We start from the raw sequence: 14,012 nt of genomic DNA, 5'->3' as shown, positions 1-14,012 counted from the left end.
CTGATAATAAATAATAAATATTCCCTAAATTTAAAAAAAAAAAGTTGAATGTGTACTACAAAATTAGTGGAAGAGCCGGGCGGTGGTGGCGCACGCCTGTAATCCCAGCACTTGGGAGGCAGAGGTGGGCGGATTTCTGAGTTCGAGGCCAGCCTGGTCTACAGAGTGAGTTCCAGGACAGCCAGGGCTAAACAGAAAAACCCTGTCTCAAAAAACCAATAAATAAATAAATAAATAAATAAATAAATAAATAAATAAATAAAATAAAGTGGTCAGCTGGCTGCTTCTCCCAAAGCGGTGATTTCAGAAAGCAGCCCTCACTGGTTTTGGGGGTCTCCGTTGTGAGGAAGGGCCGGGGCTGATAGAAAAGACCTGACATAATTAGATGCTAGTACTTGGGTAGAAGAGGCAGGGACTCGGAGCTCAAGGCTGCCTGTGGGATAAATAAATGCAAAAATATGTCATGTGGAAGGGGCATCATCAAGGTAACTGGGAAAACACATCTTCATTAGGCAGAAGGGTAATCATATACCATGGGTGTTCGGGGAGTTCAGCAAGGCAAAGGGTGGGTACACATCATGGGGTGACAAGTTCAGCACAGGCTGAGATACATTAGGCTTAGGAGACAGAAATTTATCCTTGTAAGGTATGGAGACTTAGTAACAATGTGGCTTCTGTTCTGATTTTCACACACGTCATGAGGAGCAAACCAATAAGCCTCTGCATCAGCTCCTGCCTCCAGGTTCCTTCCCTGCGTGAGTTCCTGCCCTTATTGCTTGTGGTGATAAATTGTTATATGGGAGGTGTTAGTGAAATGAATACTTTTCTTCCCAAATTGTTTCTGGTCATGGTGTTTCATTGCAGCAATAGAAACTCTAACTAAGACAAAAAAACACAACCGTGAAATTTGTGGCTCTACTCTCTGGCTTCTTACCCATTGCAACAGGCTCACAAAAGGACCATCCTGGGGCCTTGCAAAATGGCTCAGTGAGGGTAAAGGTTCTGTGTTGGTTTAAATAAAAATGTACACCACAGGATGTACCTCACAGGCTCATATATTTGAATGATTAGTCACCTGGGAGTGGAACTATGTGAGAAGGATCAGGATTAGGAGGTGTGGCCTTGTTGGTGTAGGGGTGGTTTTGTTGGAGGAAGTGTGTCTCCTGGGCCTAGGCTCGGAGATTTCACAAAGCTCAGACCAGGTGCAGTGTTTCACTCAGTCTGGATGCAGCTTTTGACTACTGCTCCAGCTCCATGTACGCTGCCGTTCTCCCCGCCATGGTGATCGTTTGGGAGGAACCCTAGTTTCATCTCCTGTATAACTAAGAAACCCTGTTTGCTCTTCTTCTTCTCTCAACCCAGCTTGCAAGAAAACTCCAGGCTAACATATCATCTCTACTTGTCTCCTCATTTCCAGCAACCCACCCACGAGCGCATTCCCAGGGTCTCAGCTTTTTATCTTATACAGTAATATTCGCTAGGTGTACAAACCCAGCTCCTAGTTCACATGTCATCACCCCATGCCCAAGACCCACAAACCCCCCTTGCTCAGGCTTTTGACTCTATTGACCTTCATCTGTGAGATTGGTTAACTCACCCAAGAGCCCCTCAATAAACCTGGCTTTGTACGCTTGATTTGGCTTGAGCTGGCTCATTTTGTCATCAGAAAAACCTATTCATGACAATGGACTAACACTCTGAAATTGTAAGCAAACCAAAGTGCTTCCTTTCATAAGATTTGCTATGGTCATGGTGTCTCTTCACAAAAGAACAGTAACTAAGACAGGTGCTTGCCACCAACACCAACAACATGAAGTCTATCTGTGGGATCTTCTGAGGTGACGGAGAAAATCAATTCCTCAAAGTTCTCCTCTGACCTCCACACATACATGCTCTGGTGTGATAGTGAAGAATGGAATCTACCACTAGGTGGAGACTTGACACCATCTCTCCCTTAAGAGGCACTCAAGTTGAGCAAGCCTATCAGACCAAGGGTCCACCCCTGAGGAAGGTGGGTCCACCTTAAAGGAGTAGGGATAATGATTAATCCTTTAAGGCGATTGTGCACTTTGCATCCCCAGAATTTTTGCTCCAACAGAGTCCCTATAAGCTACTCTGAGGTTCAGCTGGGTCTGCTCACCTATCTGAATGCCTGACTCTTTCTATTCTTTTTCTTAAACTAGCATTTGAGTATGCTTTCCCTGGTACCTTGGGGTTCCTTGCTTCCCCTCTAAAGCTCCCCTTCCCACTGTATAGCCAACGTCCATGATGACATAATTCAAGCAGCATGGCCTGGTTTCTCTTCTCTTCTCCATTTTCCTCTGAGCAGCTGCGGGGATTTAGAGCTTGCCTGTTCTGGGGCTTTTTTTCTTTTGAATTCTAGTAATTTTTTTCCTTGAGCTGGAGTTACAGGCAGTTGTAAGCTACCACGTGTGGGTGCCTAGACTGAACTTGGGTCCTCTGTAAGAGCAGTTCGTGCTCTTACACGGAGGGAGCCATCTCTTCAGTCCCACGAGTAGCATTTTAAATAAGATAAACCATTCTGTATAAGATGTACAACTAAATTTTAGATAATAAAACATGAACATATTCATTATATATATATATATGTATATATATACATACATATATATATATATGTATGTATGTATGTGTACTTCTTGGTTTTACACACACACAGTATATGAGATTTGTATTTTTAAGGGAACTAACCTTGAATCCTTTGCAAATACGGTACCAGTAATTAACCCTAGAGACATCTCTTCAGCCCCCATATGCAGAACTTTGTATATTGGGTTGTGATATAAGCTTTGTCCTTACTCTGTCCCTGTCCAAAAGTAAATATTAAAATATTTTTAAAAGAAGGAAGGAAGGGAGCAAGAATGGGGAAGAAGGAAAAAAAAGGAGTTAGTTCAAGGCCAACCTGGTCTACCGAGTGAGTGCCAGGACAGCCAGGGCTACACAGAGAAACCCTGTCTCGGAAAAGTAAACCAAACAAACAACCTCCACAAATCTGAATCTTCATTAAGTAGAAAGAGAAGAGGAGGAGGTAGAGAATCATAAAGGCAGGATCGGGTATGCACGCCGCCAGAATCGAAACAGAAGTCAGCAGGAATGTCGAGTGGTAGGAATTGCTTCCAGATTTGTGTGTCTAATAGTGGCCAAGCATTGTTTGGTCAGATGAAAGGGAAAAGTTAAATTAATACAGTCAGGAGATACTGGAAGGCAGCCATGCTTCGGTAGGTAAGAGACATAACAAGTTGAGAAAACAGGCTGCAAGAACGGTTTGTGTTATTTTCACAACAGCGAGGGCAGCCAAGAGCCTAGCGGGAAGCAGACCAAGCTAGCTTCCAGGTCAAAGTTCTACTACGTGGGGTCTGTTTACTGTTGCCCTGGCAACAGATCCCCATTGGAGGTAATGTAATGATGGTTCTATTAGAGCTTGTAAATGTGCCTGTAGTTGAGGTGGGAGCGCTGTTTGGTCTCCGTTTGGTCTGCTTCGGGGCAAGGTGGGGGGAGGAGTTAGAAAGGGAAGGCATCATGAAGGAGATGATGGAGCGTCTGCTTCCTGCCTGTCATGAAGAAGCTTCTCCGCCATGTGGTTCTACTTCATGGGCTGCCCAGAAACATGGAGCCACGTGACTAGGGACAGAATCTTCTGAAACCAGAGCCCCAGATGAATAGTTCTCGTTTTCTTCTGTCAGGTGTGGGACTGAAGTGATACAAAAGTGATGCATCTTCACTTCTGGAGATTCTCACTGTCCAGACAGTGTCAGGTCAGGTCTGGACCAACATAGCCCCCTGCTCCCTAATCCAGGCTGAGAGTATTATGTGCATAACAAACACGGACAACCTCAATGTAAATTCCAGTATAGTAAACACCCTTCAAAAAAAAAAAAAAAAAAAAAAAGACTTCCAGCTGAGTACCATGGCTCATACCTGTAATTCTGGTACTCAAGAGGCCGAGGCAGGAACATTTATTCAAGTTCAAGTCATCTTAAGTTACAAAATAATATTGTTTCCAAAACACAAAAAAAGTATTAATTTTTAAACATTACCAGGAAGATGGTGTTGAAGCATAGGGGTAAAGTACTTGCCTAGCATGTAAAAGGACATGGGATCAATACCTTGCACTAAAAAACAAACAAAAAAACCCAAAATATTGGGAGAGAAGAAAGATTGAGTACTTTAATCCTATAGATTTGGGGGCCTGGACAGATGATTTAACAGTTAAGAGTACTGGCTGCTCTTCCAGGGGACCTTGGTTGGAGCTCCTGGCACCCACATGGTGGCTCACACCATCTGTAACTCTAATTCCAAGAGATCAGATGCCTCTTCTGACTTCCTTGGGGCCCGCAAGTGACACCATGCATACAGGCAAAACACTCATATTCATAAAGAAATAAATCACCAGGAGCCAGCCAGATGACTCAGTGGGTAAAGTTCTGACAGCCTGAGTTCAAACCCTGAAACTTACAGGATGGACAGAGAAAATCGATTCCTGAACGTTGTCCTTTCACCTCTACACACATGCTGAGGTATTCGTATCACCCCTTAAAATATGTAATATTATAATATAATATTATATTATAAATTATATTATAATTTAATTTAAAAATTATAATATAAATTTTTGCTGGGTGTAGTAGAGTGAACCTATGATCCCAACATAGCCAGAAAGAAAGATAACGGAGAGGTTTGGGGGACAGGAAATAAGGCATATGAAGGACATAGAGGTTTTCAAGGGAGGATAAAGTCTCTAACATTAACTGAACATCATTTACCACAGGCCTGTCACTTCCTTTAATCCTTCAAGAAGCCTAATAATGTGGTGAAGGATGATTAATCCAGTGGAGTCTGGAGGCCTAGAGTGTTCCAGAGGGGCTGGTCACCAAGGATTCCAACTTCTCTGTCCATCTCCAGGTAGTCTCTTCTCATCCCACGGGCCTATACCCAGTTTTGCTGGGGCAGGAAACCACCAGAAGCAGAGTTCCTGCTGTGCCAGTCAAAAGTAACTATGATGCCCAAGCAGATGAGGACCAGTCCTGCCAGCCCCAAACGGATGAGGTTTCCCTGGGTATAGTCCAAGGAGGCAGAACCTGTGAGTCAAAGAGAGGAGACAGGGTGTTTGTTGGTCCCGTATCCCAGAGTCCTGGTGCTCTTCTGTGTTTCTGACACACAGATGGCGTTATTTCTAAGTTAAACGGAGTTGATGTCCCCAGATCCCCTGGGTCTGAAGGAGGAGAACCAGAGCATCTACCTTCGTAACTGATGACCAGTGGCTGGCTGCGCTGTGATAGCACATAGGGGGCGGAGGGTGTGTGGTAATAGCAACAGTAGGTGCCAGGTGCTTGCGTGCCGATCAGAAGGAAGTCGGCCCAGGGCTGCACAGAGTCAATGTACTGCAAAGGGGTTGCCACACCCACGCGGTACAGCGCAAAACTCATGCCTGGTATGCGGCCTGCACAGCGCAGGCTTACATTGGTTCCTGAGGCCACAACAGGCCCAGGCATTGCCACCAGTGATGGTCTGGGTAGCTGATCTGTAGAACACAGGCAAGGTCTTAGATAGGCTGGCCTATCTGTCTCTAATCATCCTCCCTCTCCTCCTCCTTTCTCTTCTGCCTCCCTTCCCATCCCCCAAACTCACCTTCCTCTTACTCAGTAAGTTTAAGAATCTCACAATCCACCTTCCCATTGCCTCTCTCCTTGTGTTCCTTTTCCATCCTCTCCTACCCTCTGTCTTTATCTCACTCCTCTGCCCTTCTCCCATTTCTTCCTGGACCTCACCTGTTACCAGTAGTTCCAGAACATTACTGGGCTGAGACCAGACACCCGGCCCCCAGTCTGTCTTGCGGTAGCGGCAGTGATAACTGCCCTCCTGGGCCGGAGTCACCTCTTCCAGGAAGAACTCAGCCAGCTCAATGGATACATCCCGGAGGAGCAGAGGGGTGACAAGGCCAGTTTTGAAGAGTGCAAACCGCCAGGCAGGTTGGGGTGCATGGCAAATCAAGGTTACGTTGATTCCAGGAGTCACAACTGCAGCAGGGTGAGCCCTCAGCCGTGGCTCGGGGTATGAGGCTAGGGGCGCTTAATAAAGAAGAGTGCTTAGGACCTCCAACTCAGAAGCCCCAGGAGCCTAAGCAGAAGTCGGACACCACGAATCTCTATAAAGAAGGGGAGGGCCTGGAATACAATCACAGCTGGCCCGAATAAGCTGACAATCACTGGAGTAGTACTCTTTTTAACTTTGAGTTTTCCCCATAGTTATTTGTGCTAAGGGTTGAATCTAGGCCTTATGCATTGTGGGTAATCACTCACTCTACCACTAAGATGTAGACTCAAACCTCCTCTGTTTTGTTGTTGTTGTTTTGTTTGTTTTTTGGTTGTTTGTTTTGAGACAAGGTCTTGTGTACCCTTGACCAGCCTTGAACTTGCTGTGTCATGAAATACGACTTTGGATTCTGATTCTAAGCCGGTGCTGCCTCATCCTCCTGGATTATAAACCTGTGCTACCATCAAGACCACCACTTCTCCCCCCATCGATGCCGAAGTGAGGTCCTACTACTAGGCGACCAATCTACCAACTGAGCTACGTCCCCAACCCCTTCTCCACAATTTTAAGGCATAGCTTCAAAAATGTCATACCAGGCCGGGCGGTGGTGGCGCACGCCTTTAATCCCAGCACTTGGGAGGCAGAGGCAAGTGGATTTCCTGAGTTCGAGGCCAACCTGGTCTACAGAGTGAGTTCCAGGACAGCCAGGGCTACACAGAGAAACCCTGTCTTGAAAAACCAAAAAAAAAAAAAAAAAAAAAAAAAGTCATACCAGAAATTGTTCTGCCTGCATGTATGCTTGAAGGCCAGAAGGGGGCACCAGATCTCATTATCGATGGCTACAAGCCACCATGTGGTTGTTGGGAATTGAACTCAGGATTCAGGAAGAGCAGCCAGTACTAGTAACCACTGAGCTATCTTTCCAGCCCTGGTTACTTTGTTTTAACCTGCTGTTAACTGTTTTGTTTTTGAAGCAAAGCTTCACTGTGTAATTCATTTTGTCCTCAAGCCCATTAATGGCGCAGGCTGGCTTCAAACTTGTAGTTCTTCTTTCTGCCTTAGCTTTTCCAAGAGCTGAGATGACAGATCTGTAGCACCACACCTTGATAGAAGCAGTTATAGTTTGCAACAAGTCAGTAATTATTGCTATGGTTTGAACAAGCACTTCAGCTTAATTTTTAATATAACAATGTTGAAAGGTGGGTCCTTAACAGGTAGGAGAATGGGGGTAGGGTGGGGCTGAAGATGACTTTACAGTTAAGAGCATTTACTGCTTTTGCAGAGGACCTAGATGTGGCTTCTAGCACCCGTATTGGCAACTCATAACTACTTGTAATTCCAGTTCCAGGGGGATCTTTATACCTCTGACTTCTACAGGTACCTGCACCTGTGTCCGTCTACGCCTGTCCAGACACAAGGTTATGGAACAGAACACCAGGTGTAGTGATGTACCTGTATCATCCCCCAGTGAGGGACTGGGGTGAGCTCAGTGGTAGAGCACCTGCCTACAATGCCTCAGTGGGGAACTGGAAGTGTTGCTTAGTGAGAGAGAGCACTAGCCCACTATGCACACGACCATTGTTTCAATCCATGCCTAATACATAGCCAAACAGCAAAACCATAACAGTCAATTACCCAATACCTCCACTGCTTCACAATGGGCAAGAGCTTGTTTGTTTGATTGTTTGTTTGTTGTTTTCTTTGTTTTGCTTTTTTTTTTTTTTTTTTTTTTTTTTTTTTTTTTTTTTTTTGAGATACGGTTTCTCTATGTAGTCCTGACTGTCTTGGAACTTGCTCTGTAGACCAGGCTGGCCTTGGACTCAGTGATCCATTTGTGCCTGCCTGCCTCACTAGTACTAGAATTAAAGGCATGCGCTGGCACTGGTTGGCTGTTGTTTTGGGTTGTGTTTGTTTGTTTGTTTTTTGAGGCAAGGTCTCATTATGTAGATCAGGCTGGCCTTGAACTCTAAGAAATCTTCTTGCCTCTGTCTTCCTAATGCTGGGATTAAAGGTGTGTCCCATCACTGCCTATCACCGTAGGCAATTCTTATTTGTAAATAAATTTAAAAGGGAAAACTAACTATTTAACAATTGGGAAATATCTCTAAGACAGAACATAAGTTTAACACTGGAGACCCAGAACAGAATGAATCATGAAATACTAATTTTGATCTGGTAAGAAAAGGAGGAAGTGTGTGAATGTGTGACTGCTTGGAAAGCTTTGGGAAGAATTCAGGAACTCGGGAGGGGGAAGAGGAAGATTGTTGCATCTTTTGCTAAAGACCGAGTCTTTATAACCTTGAGTACCTACTGGCTTTATCATTTATCATTATTATATATATAATTTATATATTATATATAAATAATGATATATATATATCATTATTATACTTTATCATTTAAATAGATTTAAAATTAAGGTGCTGGAGAAATGGCTTAGCAGATAAGAGTACTTGTGGCCCTTGTAAAAGATTGGGGTAGGGTTCCCAGCACCACATGGTGGCTCACAAGCAATGTAACTCCAGTTTCAGAGGATCCTCCTGCCTTCTGAGCTCTGCAAGCACTCGAACGCATGTGGTTTACATATATTCATGCAGGCAAAACACTCTTACACATAAAATTAAATTAGCTGACAATTCAGGCATGAAGGGCTTCCCAGTGATTCTTACTGGAAATTGAAGTATAGTGGGAGAAAGTTGAAGAGAAAAGAAATATCTCCTCCATCAGAAAACCCAGGAAGAAACCATCTTGGAGTGGGGGAACCTTTCTTTTGTGGAAAGCGGGCCCTAGTAAGAGAAGCTGGTATACTTGGCCTTGAGGAATTCCTGTGTCTGAAGCCCTGAAATATGCCAGGATCTGAGCCTATAGTTTACCTATATATAATTACATGAAGTCCTCACTGCAGCCAATTTTCCTAAGGAAATCGAGACATCAAGACGCCTGGTTTGTTCAAGAACATGTAAAGGTCTCCTTAACACACACATTCATGGTCTTTTCTACTCACGTATAACAGTTACTAGATGAGGGACCAAGGGAAGGGAGAAGAGAGGAACGGGTAGGGGGCAAGGAGGAGGGAATGGAGGAGGGAGGAAAGGAAGGGTATGGAGGTGAGGGGGAGGGAAGGGGACAGGAGAAGGAAAAGAAGCAAGGTATGCAGGGGAGGAAGGGATGGAAGAAAAGAGGAAGAGAGGGGAATGAGGGAATCTGAGGTGAAGCTAGGCATCAAAATAAAATGAGCTGTTGGAGGCGAGGCATGAGCAGTATAAAAAAGCATTTGGAGTAAAGCACTCACCTCTGGATGTGAAGACGGCATGACACACCGGCCCTGCAGAAGGTGAGGAGCCAGTTTTTACAAAGCCTTTTGTGACTCCCAGCCTCCCCTCCTTGGGAGCCCTAGACTCTGATTACAGTGTTTCTTTTTCCTCTGAAAAATAATACTCCTGCCCCTGTCGTCTTTAGGATCAAGAGAAACTCCAGCCTTCCATTCCCCATACGTATGAAGCCTGCTGTCTGATCCAAGAGGACAGGCCTCTGTTCTCCAACTCTCCTACGACCAACACTCTGTTCCTTGGGGCTTCTCTGCCTTGGGGTTTAGATGTCTAGATGCCCTCCTCCCTCCAGCACACTAGTCCTGCCCATTTGCCATGAGAACTGAGTACATTCTTTGACCCCCAGATATTCCTTACTCTCCTCTGCCTGGAGATCCAGAGAAACCTATGCTCACCCCAGCCCCAGCAATCTGTCTTCCCCCATTTAGAACTCAGGTATCTGGTACCAGTCCTGCCTCCTTTTTCTAAATTGGATGTTGAATTCCAGATGATCAGATATAGCCCTCAGCCCAGGCAAGGACCCCACACACAGGGGAGGGACAGCTCACAGAGAGTCGACAGCTGGAGTATCAGTGACAGGACCATGGTGGGCACTCTCCTTGGAGCTGGGGAAAAGGCTGACTCTGCCTTTTACTGTCTGAAGAAATGAAGCAACACCAGAAAGCCACGTGAGAGTCCTGTTTAGGGAACAGAGGAGTCAGGTGGAGGCTCCTGGGTAACTGTGTCATAGCCTCAGTGTCTTGGAAAAAGTTGCAAGACAGGACAGTCATAGCCTCTGGTGTTCTCTAACTCGATTTAAAAGTAGGGGAGGAGGGCTGAGGATGTCGTAGCTAGGTGGGAGACTGCTTGTCCAGTGTTTTCTAGCCTTGGCACTGAGGAGAGAAAGAAAGGGAGCAGGAGGAAGGGAGAGAAATGGAAGAGAAGAAACAACAAAAACCAAAACAAAAGGGAAAAAGAAGCTTGGTGTACAATATGTACTGTACTGGTAATAAAGAGAAGGCTCAGACTCCATTACTGCTCTCATTGTTCAGTTCAGATATTTTAATTTTTTTTTTTTTTTTTTTTTTTTTTTTTTTTTTGTTTTTCGAGACAGGGTTTCTCTGTATAGCCTTGGCTGTCCTGGAACTCACTCGGTAGACCAGGCTAGATATTTTAATTTTTAAGTGATGTGCACGGTGTTGGAGGCTCAGGCTTGTAATCCCACCTGCTTGGAAAACCAAGGGAAGAGGATGCCAAGTTCAAAGATTGCAGGGCCAACCTGAGCCATTTAATGCCCTGTCTCAAAGTAAAAGTAATGAAAAGGCTGAAAAAATGTCGCTCAACAGTAAATAAATATATATATATATTATATATATATATTTACATATGTATGGATTTTTTTATTTAAATATATATATGCCTAGAATCCACCAGCCGGGGCCTGGGGTCATAGAATCTACCAGCAAGTGGTTGGAGCAGTGGCTCAGTCGTAGATGGGTAGCCTAGCCTGTCCTGGTTTTAGTTTTCAGCACTGAGGGGCGAAGGGGGGGCGGGGAGGGGAAGCCATGATCTGCATGCAAGTAACAAAGCACAGACGTCCTTAATCTGTTCGGGATCAATTTAGAACTTCCAGAATGATCTCATGTCTAGATGAGATCTCAATGTAAAGCTGACTTTCTTGCAGAAGAACTTGATGTTACTTCTCCGGTGAATTTTCTAAGCTAGAAGAAAAAGGTGAGACCAGCAGGTGTGCGAAGTGGTTTAAATCTTTCAGGGCTCCTACGCCTCACTCCAGAACTACAACTCCCGAAAGACGCCAGGTCCTTGTCCAAGGGGCGGGACCACGTGAAAGGAAAAGAACCACAACTCCCAGAGAGCTCTGCGCCCTTGTCGCCGCCAAGACCAAGATGGCCGGGCGTAAGTACAGGTTCTTGGGGCGCGGGGATCAAGTAGTTCCAGAAAACCGTGGGCTGACCCGTGGCTGAGGGTCAGTGGAGCCTTGGGGAGCAGTCTGAGCCGTCCTAGAAGAGAGGCGCGGAGGATGCAGAACATGGGTGATACGAGAGTGTTAGAGGTCACCGCAGCAGTCCCCAAGGGTGACTGTTTTTCCACTTTTAGGAATCTCCACCTTCCTCAAGAATGCCTGGGCGAAGGAGCCGGTGCTGGTGGTGTCCTTCACTGTCTGGGGACTCGGTGAGTACCCCCATCTCCCGGCGCGAACGTGCATCCTCCACCCTGAAGTCATCAGCATTCCACAGTTCACCTCGCATCCCCTTGCCAGCCACATCCTGACATCACTGTCGCTCTTCCCTCACCACATACACCTACAGAAGAGGTGCACGCTCAACCCAGCTTGTACTTTGTAGTGCAGAACTCATCGGCGAAGTCTGACTTACACAAATCCCTCAGCAAGCCTCCCTGGTGAAGAACTTGCAGTGGGACAGGGCTATTCACAGTTCTGGTGCATTGAAACCTTGGGACATGGGGGTGACCTGCTAATCAGATTTTAATTCTGAAAGTCTGGGTTGTGGGCTTGGATTTGGCAGTCATCATAGCCCCAAAGTTGTCAGCATTGCTGGCCCGGAGTGTGACGGTGTAGTTCCAAAACCCATCAGCTATCTACCACCCTGACTTTCAAAGACCTAGAATGCTCTAATGTATGTGTGGTTTTAATTGATTGTATGTTGCATATATCAAAATAATGATTTAAAGTATACTCGGTTCGTTTCTTAAAGTTAAAATTACATTTTTAAAAATAAATTTATTTATCTTATGTATATGAGTACACTAGAACTGTCTTCAGACACACCGGAAGAGGGCATCAGATTCCATTATAGATGGTTGTGAGCCACCATGTGGTTGCTGGGAATTGAACTCAGGAGCAGGAAGAGCAGTGAGTGCTCTTAACCACGGAGCCATTTCTCCAGCCCCTACATTTTTTTAAAGATGTTTGTGTGTGTGTGTGTGTGTGTGTGTGTGTGTGTGTGTGTGTGTGTGTGTGTGTGCGCGCGCTACTAGTTGGTTTTTGGGGGGCGTCAGAGGACAACTTACTGGAGTCAGTGCTCACCTTCAGTTCATTCTGAGTTCTAGTGATTGAACAGTCTTGGCAGCAGGTAATTGTAACTACTGGGCCCTCTCACAACTCTAAGGTTTATACTTCCTTGAACTGACTTTTTTTACCTTTTCAGTTTTTTTTTTTTTTAAATAGAATACAATTTACTTAGCTCAGGTGGGCCTCAAACTCACAGCAGTGTGCTTGGGTTCTCATGTGTTGATATTACAGGCCTGAGCCACCACCCCTGCTGTGCATGTGTACATGTGTGTGTGCTGTGCTTATGGAGGCACGAAGAGGACATGGGCTCCTTTTCCTTGGGAGTCAGAGATATAGGCATTTATGAGCTGTCTGACATGGCTGCTGGGAATTGAATTCAAGTCTTCTGGAAGATTAGCAAGTACTCTTAACTGAAAGGCCATCTCCCAGCCCCCTCAGCTTTTGCAAATAAGTTTATGTATGTGTGTTTCTGTATCCGCGTATGTGGGAATGCTCACAAAAGCCAGAACTGGAGTTAAAGTTACAGGAAGTTGGGAGCCATTCAGCCTAGGTGCTAGGAGCCAAACTCTGCAAAGCAGCAAGTGTTCTTAACTACTGAGCCTTCACTAGCCCCTTAACATGTGTAGTTGAAATGTGAATTTAACATGTGGCTATTAACTTATTTCGGCAACACTAGCCCGTTACATCCCCCCTCCACTCCCGAAGACTCTTGTCCACATGGGCTAATCTAAAAGCTGTCAATCTGTGACCAGCCTTTGGGCCTCATGTGTTCCTGAGTGCTTGTCTCCAACCTCTATGCTACTCCCCACTCTCAGGATTTATATTGACCTATGTTAAGTGGGGATGGTGGGAAGCTAAGGACCCAACAAAGGGCCCTACTGGTTGTGCTGGCCTTTTCCCACTCCCTTTTGCCAGGGCTGTTTCTACCCCTTCCCCACCCCTGGACAGCGTCTTCATCCTGGGGTCTTCTGTTTGTCTTTCTCCACAGCCATAATTATGCCCATGATTAGCCCCTACACCAAGTATGCTAGCATGATCAACAGGGCCACGCCCTACAACTACCCAGGTGAGCAGGGACCTGTGTTGGGGGGAGGGGCAGACATATCTGTGTAGGAGAGTCCTTGATGCATTGAAATGTTCTTTGCCCACACTTTTACCATAACAGGTTTTGAGTTTCTCCAGATTTCTGTTCTTCTCCAGGTTCCTCTCTCCCTGTTGGAGATATCGCCCTCATTTCCCTGTGTCTTTGCTTCTGCTCAATCTCTGGCCCTTACTTTCCATTCTCACCTGGAATATAGACAAACCAGCTGTTTTCTACAGGACCCTGGAGATCTGCTGGTCTTAGTGGCTCATCCTTCTGTTTTGCAGTACCTCTGAGAGATAATGGGAACATGCCTGATGTGCCCAGCCACCCACAGGATCCTCAGGGTCCAAGCTTGGAATGGCTGAAGAACTTATGAATGCTTAGCTGATGGAAGAGGCCCCTTCCCTGTTGCTCTCCAATAAAAATGTGAAAACTAATAACCCCACAATCTTTACCTAAAGGTTTACTTATTTATATGAGTACATAGTCACTGTCTTCAGACACACCAGAAGAG

The 14,012-nt window shown here is 45.5% G+C and overlaps 2 protein-coding genes across 3 annotated transcripts; one reads left to right on the top strand and one right to left on the bottom strand.

Annotated features, from left to right (window-relative positions):
* Window positions 1–3,962: 3,962 nt before the first annotated feature.
* Oscar (osteoclast associated Ig-like receptor) lies at window positions 3,963–10,088 on the bottom strand. Its single transcript, XM_076927810.1, has 5 exons — window positions 9,932–10,088; window positions 9,347–9,379; window positions 5,790–6,089; window positions 5,261–5,542; window positions 3,963–5,099 (listed from the first exon to the last, which is right to left on the bottom strand). The coding sequence occupies exons 1-5, from the start codon at window positions 9,966–9,968 to the stop codon at window positions 4,948–4,950; spliced, it is 804 nt and encodes a 267-aa protein (XP_076783925.1). The 5' UTR covers window positions 9,969–10,088; the 3' UTR covers window positions 3,963–4,947.
* A 1,045-nt stretch (window positions 10,089–11,133) lies between these two features.
* Ndufa3 (NADH:ubiquinone oxidoreductase subunit A3) lies at window positions 11,134–13,946 on the top strand. 2 transcript variants are annotated; one of them, XM_076927815.1, is made up of 4 exons: window positions 11,134–11,279; window positions 11,481–11,555; window positions 13,403–13,480; window positions 13,615–13,767. In XM_076927815.1, the coding sequence occupies exons 1-4, from the start codon at window positions 11,270–11,272 to the stop codon at window positions 13,710–13,712; spliced, it is 261 nt and encodes an 86-aa protein (XP_076783930.1). In that variant the 5' UTR covers window positions 11,134–11,269; the 3' UTR covers window positions 13,713–13,767. The 2 variants fall into 2 exon arrangements, with proteins under 2 accessions (XP_076783930.1, XP_076783931.1); XM_076927816.1 differs by lacking the exon at window positions 13,615–13,767 and adding an exon at window positions 13,783–13,946 and having other exon boundaries at window positions 11,140–11,279.
* Window positions 13,947–14,012: the final 66 nt, after the last annotated feature.

The sequence above is a fragment of the Arvicanthis niloticus genome, chromosome 30 (genome assembly GCF_011762505.2).
Source record: "Arvicanthis niloticus isolate mArvNil1 chromosome 30, mArvNil1.pat.X, whole genome shotgun sequence".
Taxonomy (NCBI): Eukaryota; Metazoa; Chordata; class Mammalia; order Rodentia; family Muridae; genus Arvicanthis; species Arvicanthis niloticus.
This window is presented reverse-complemented; position numbering and strand designations above follow the sequence as displayed.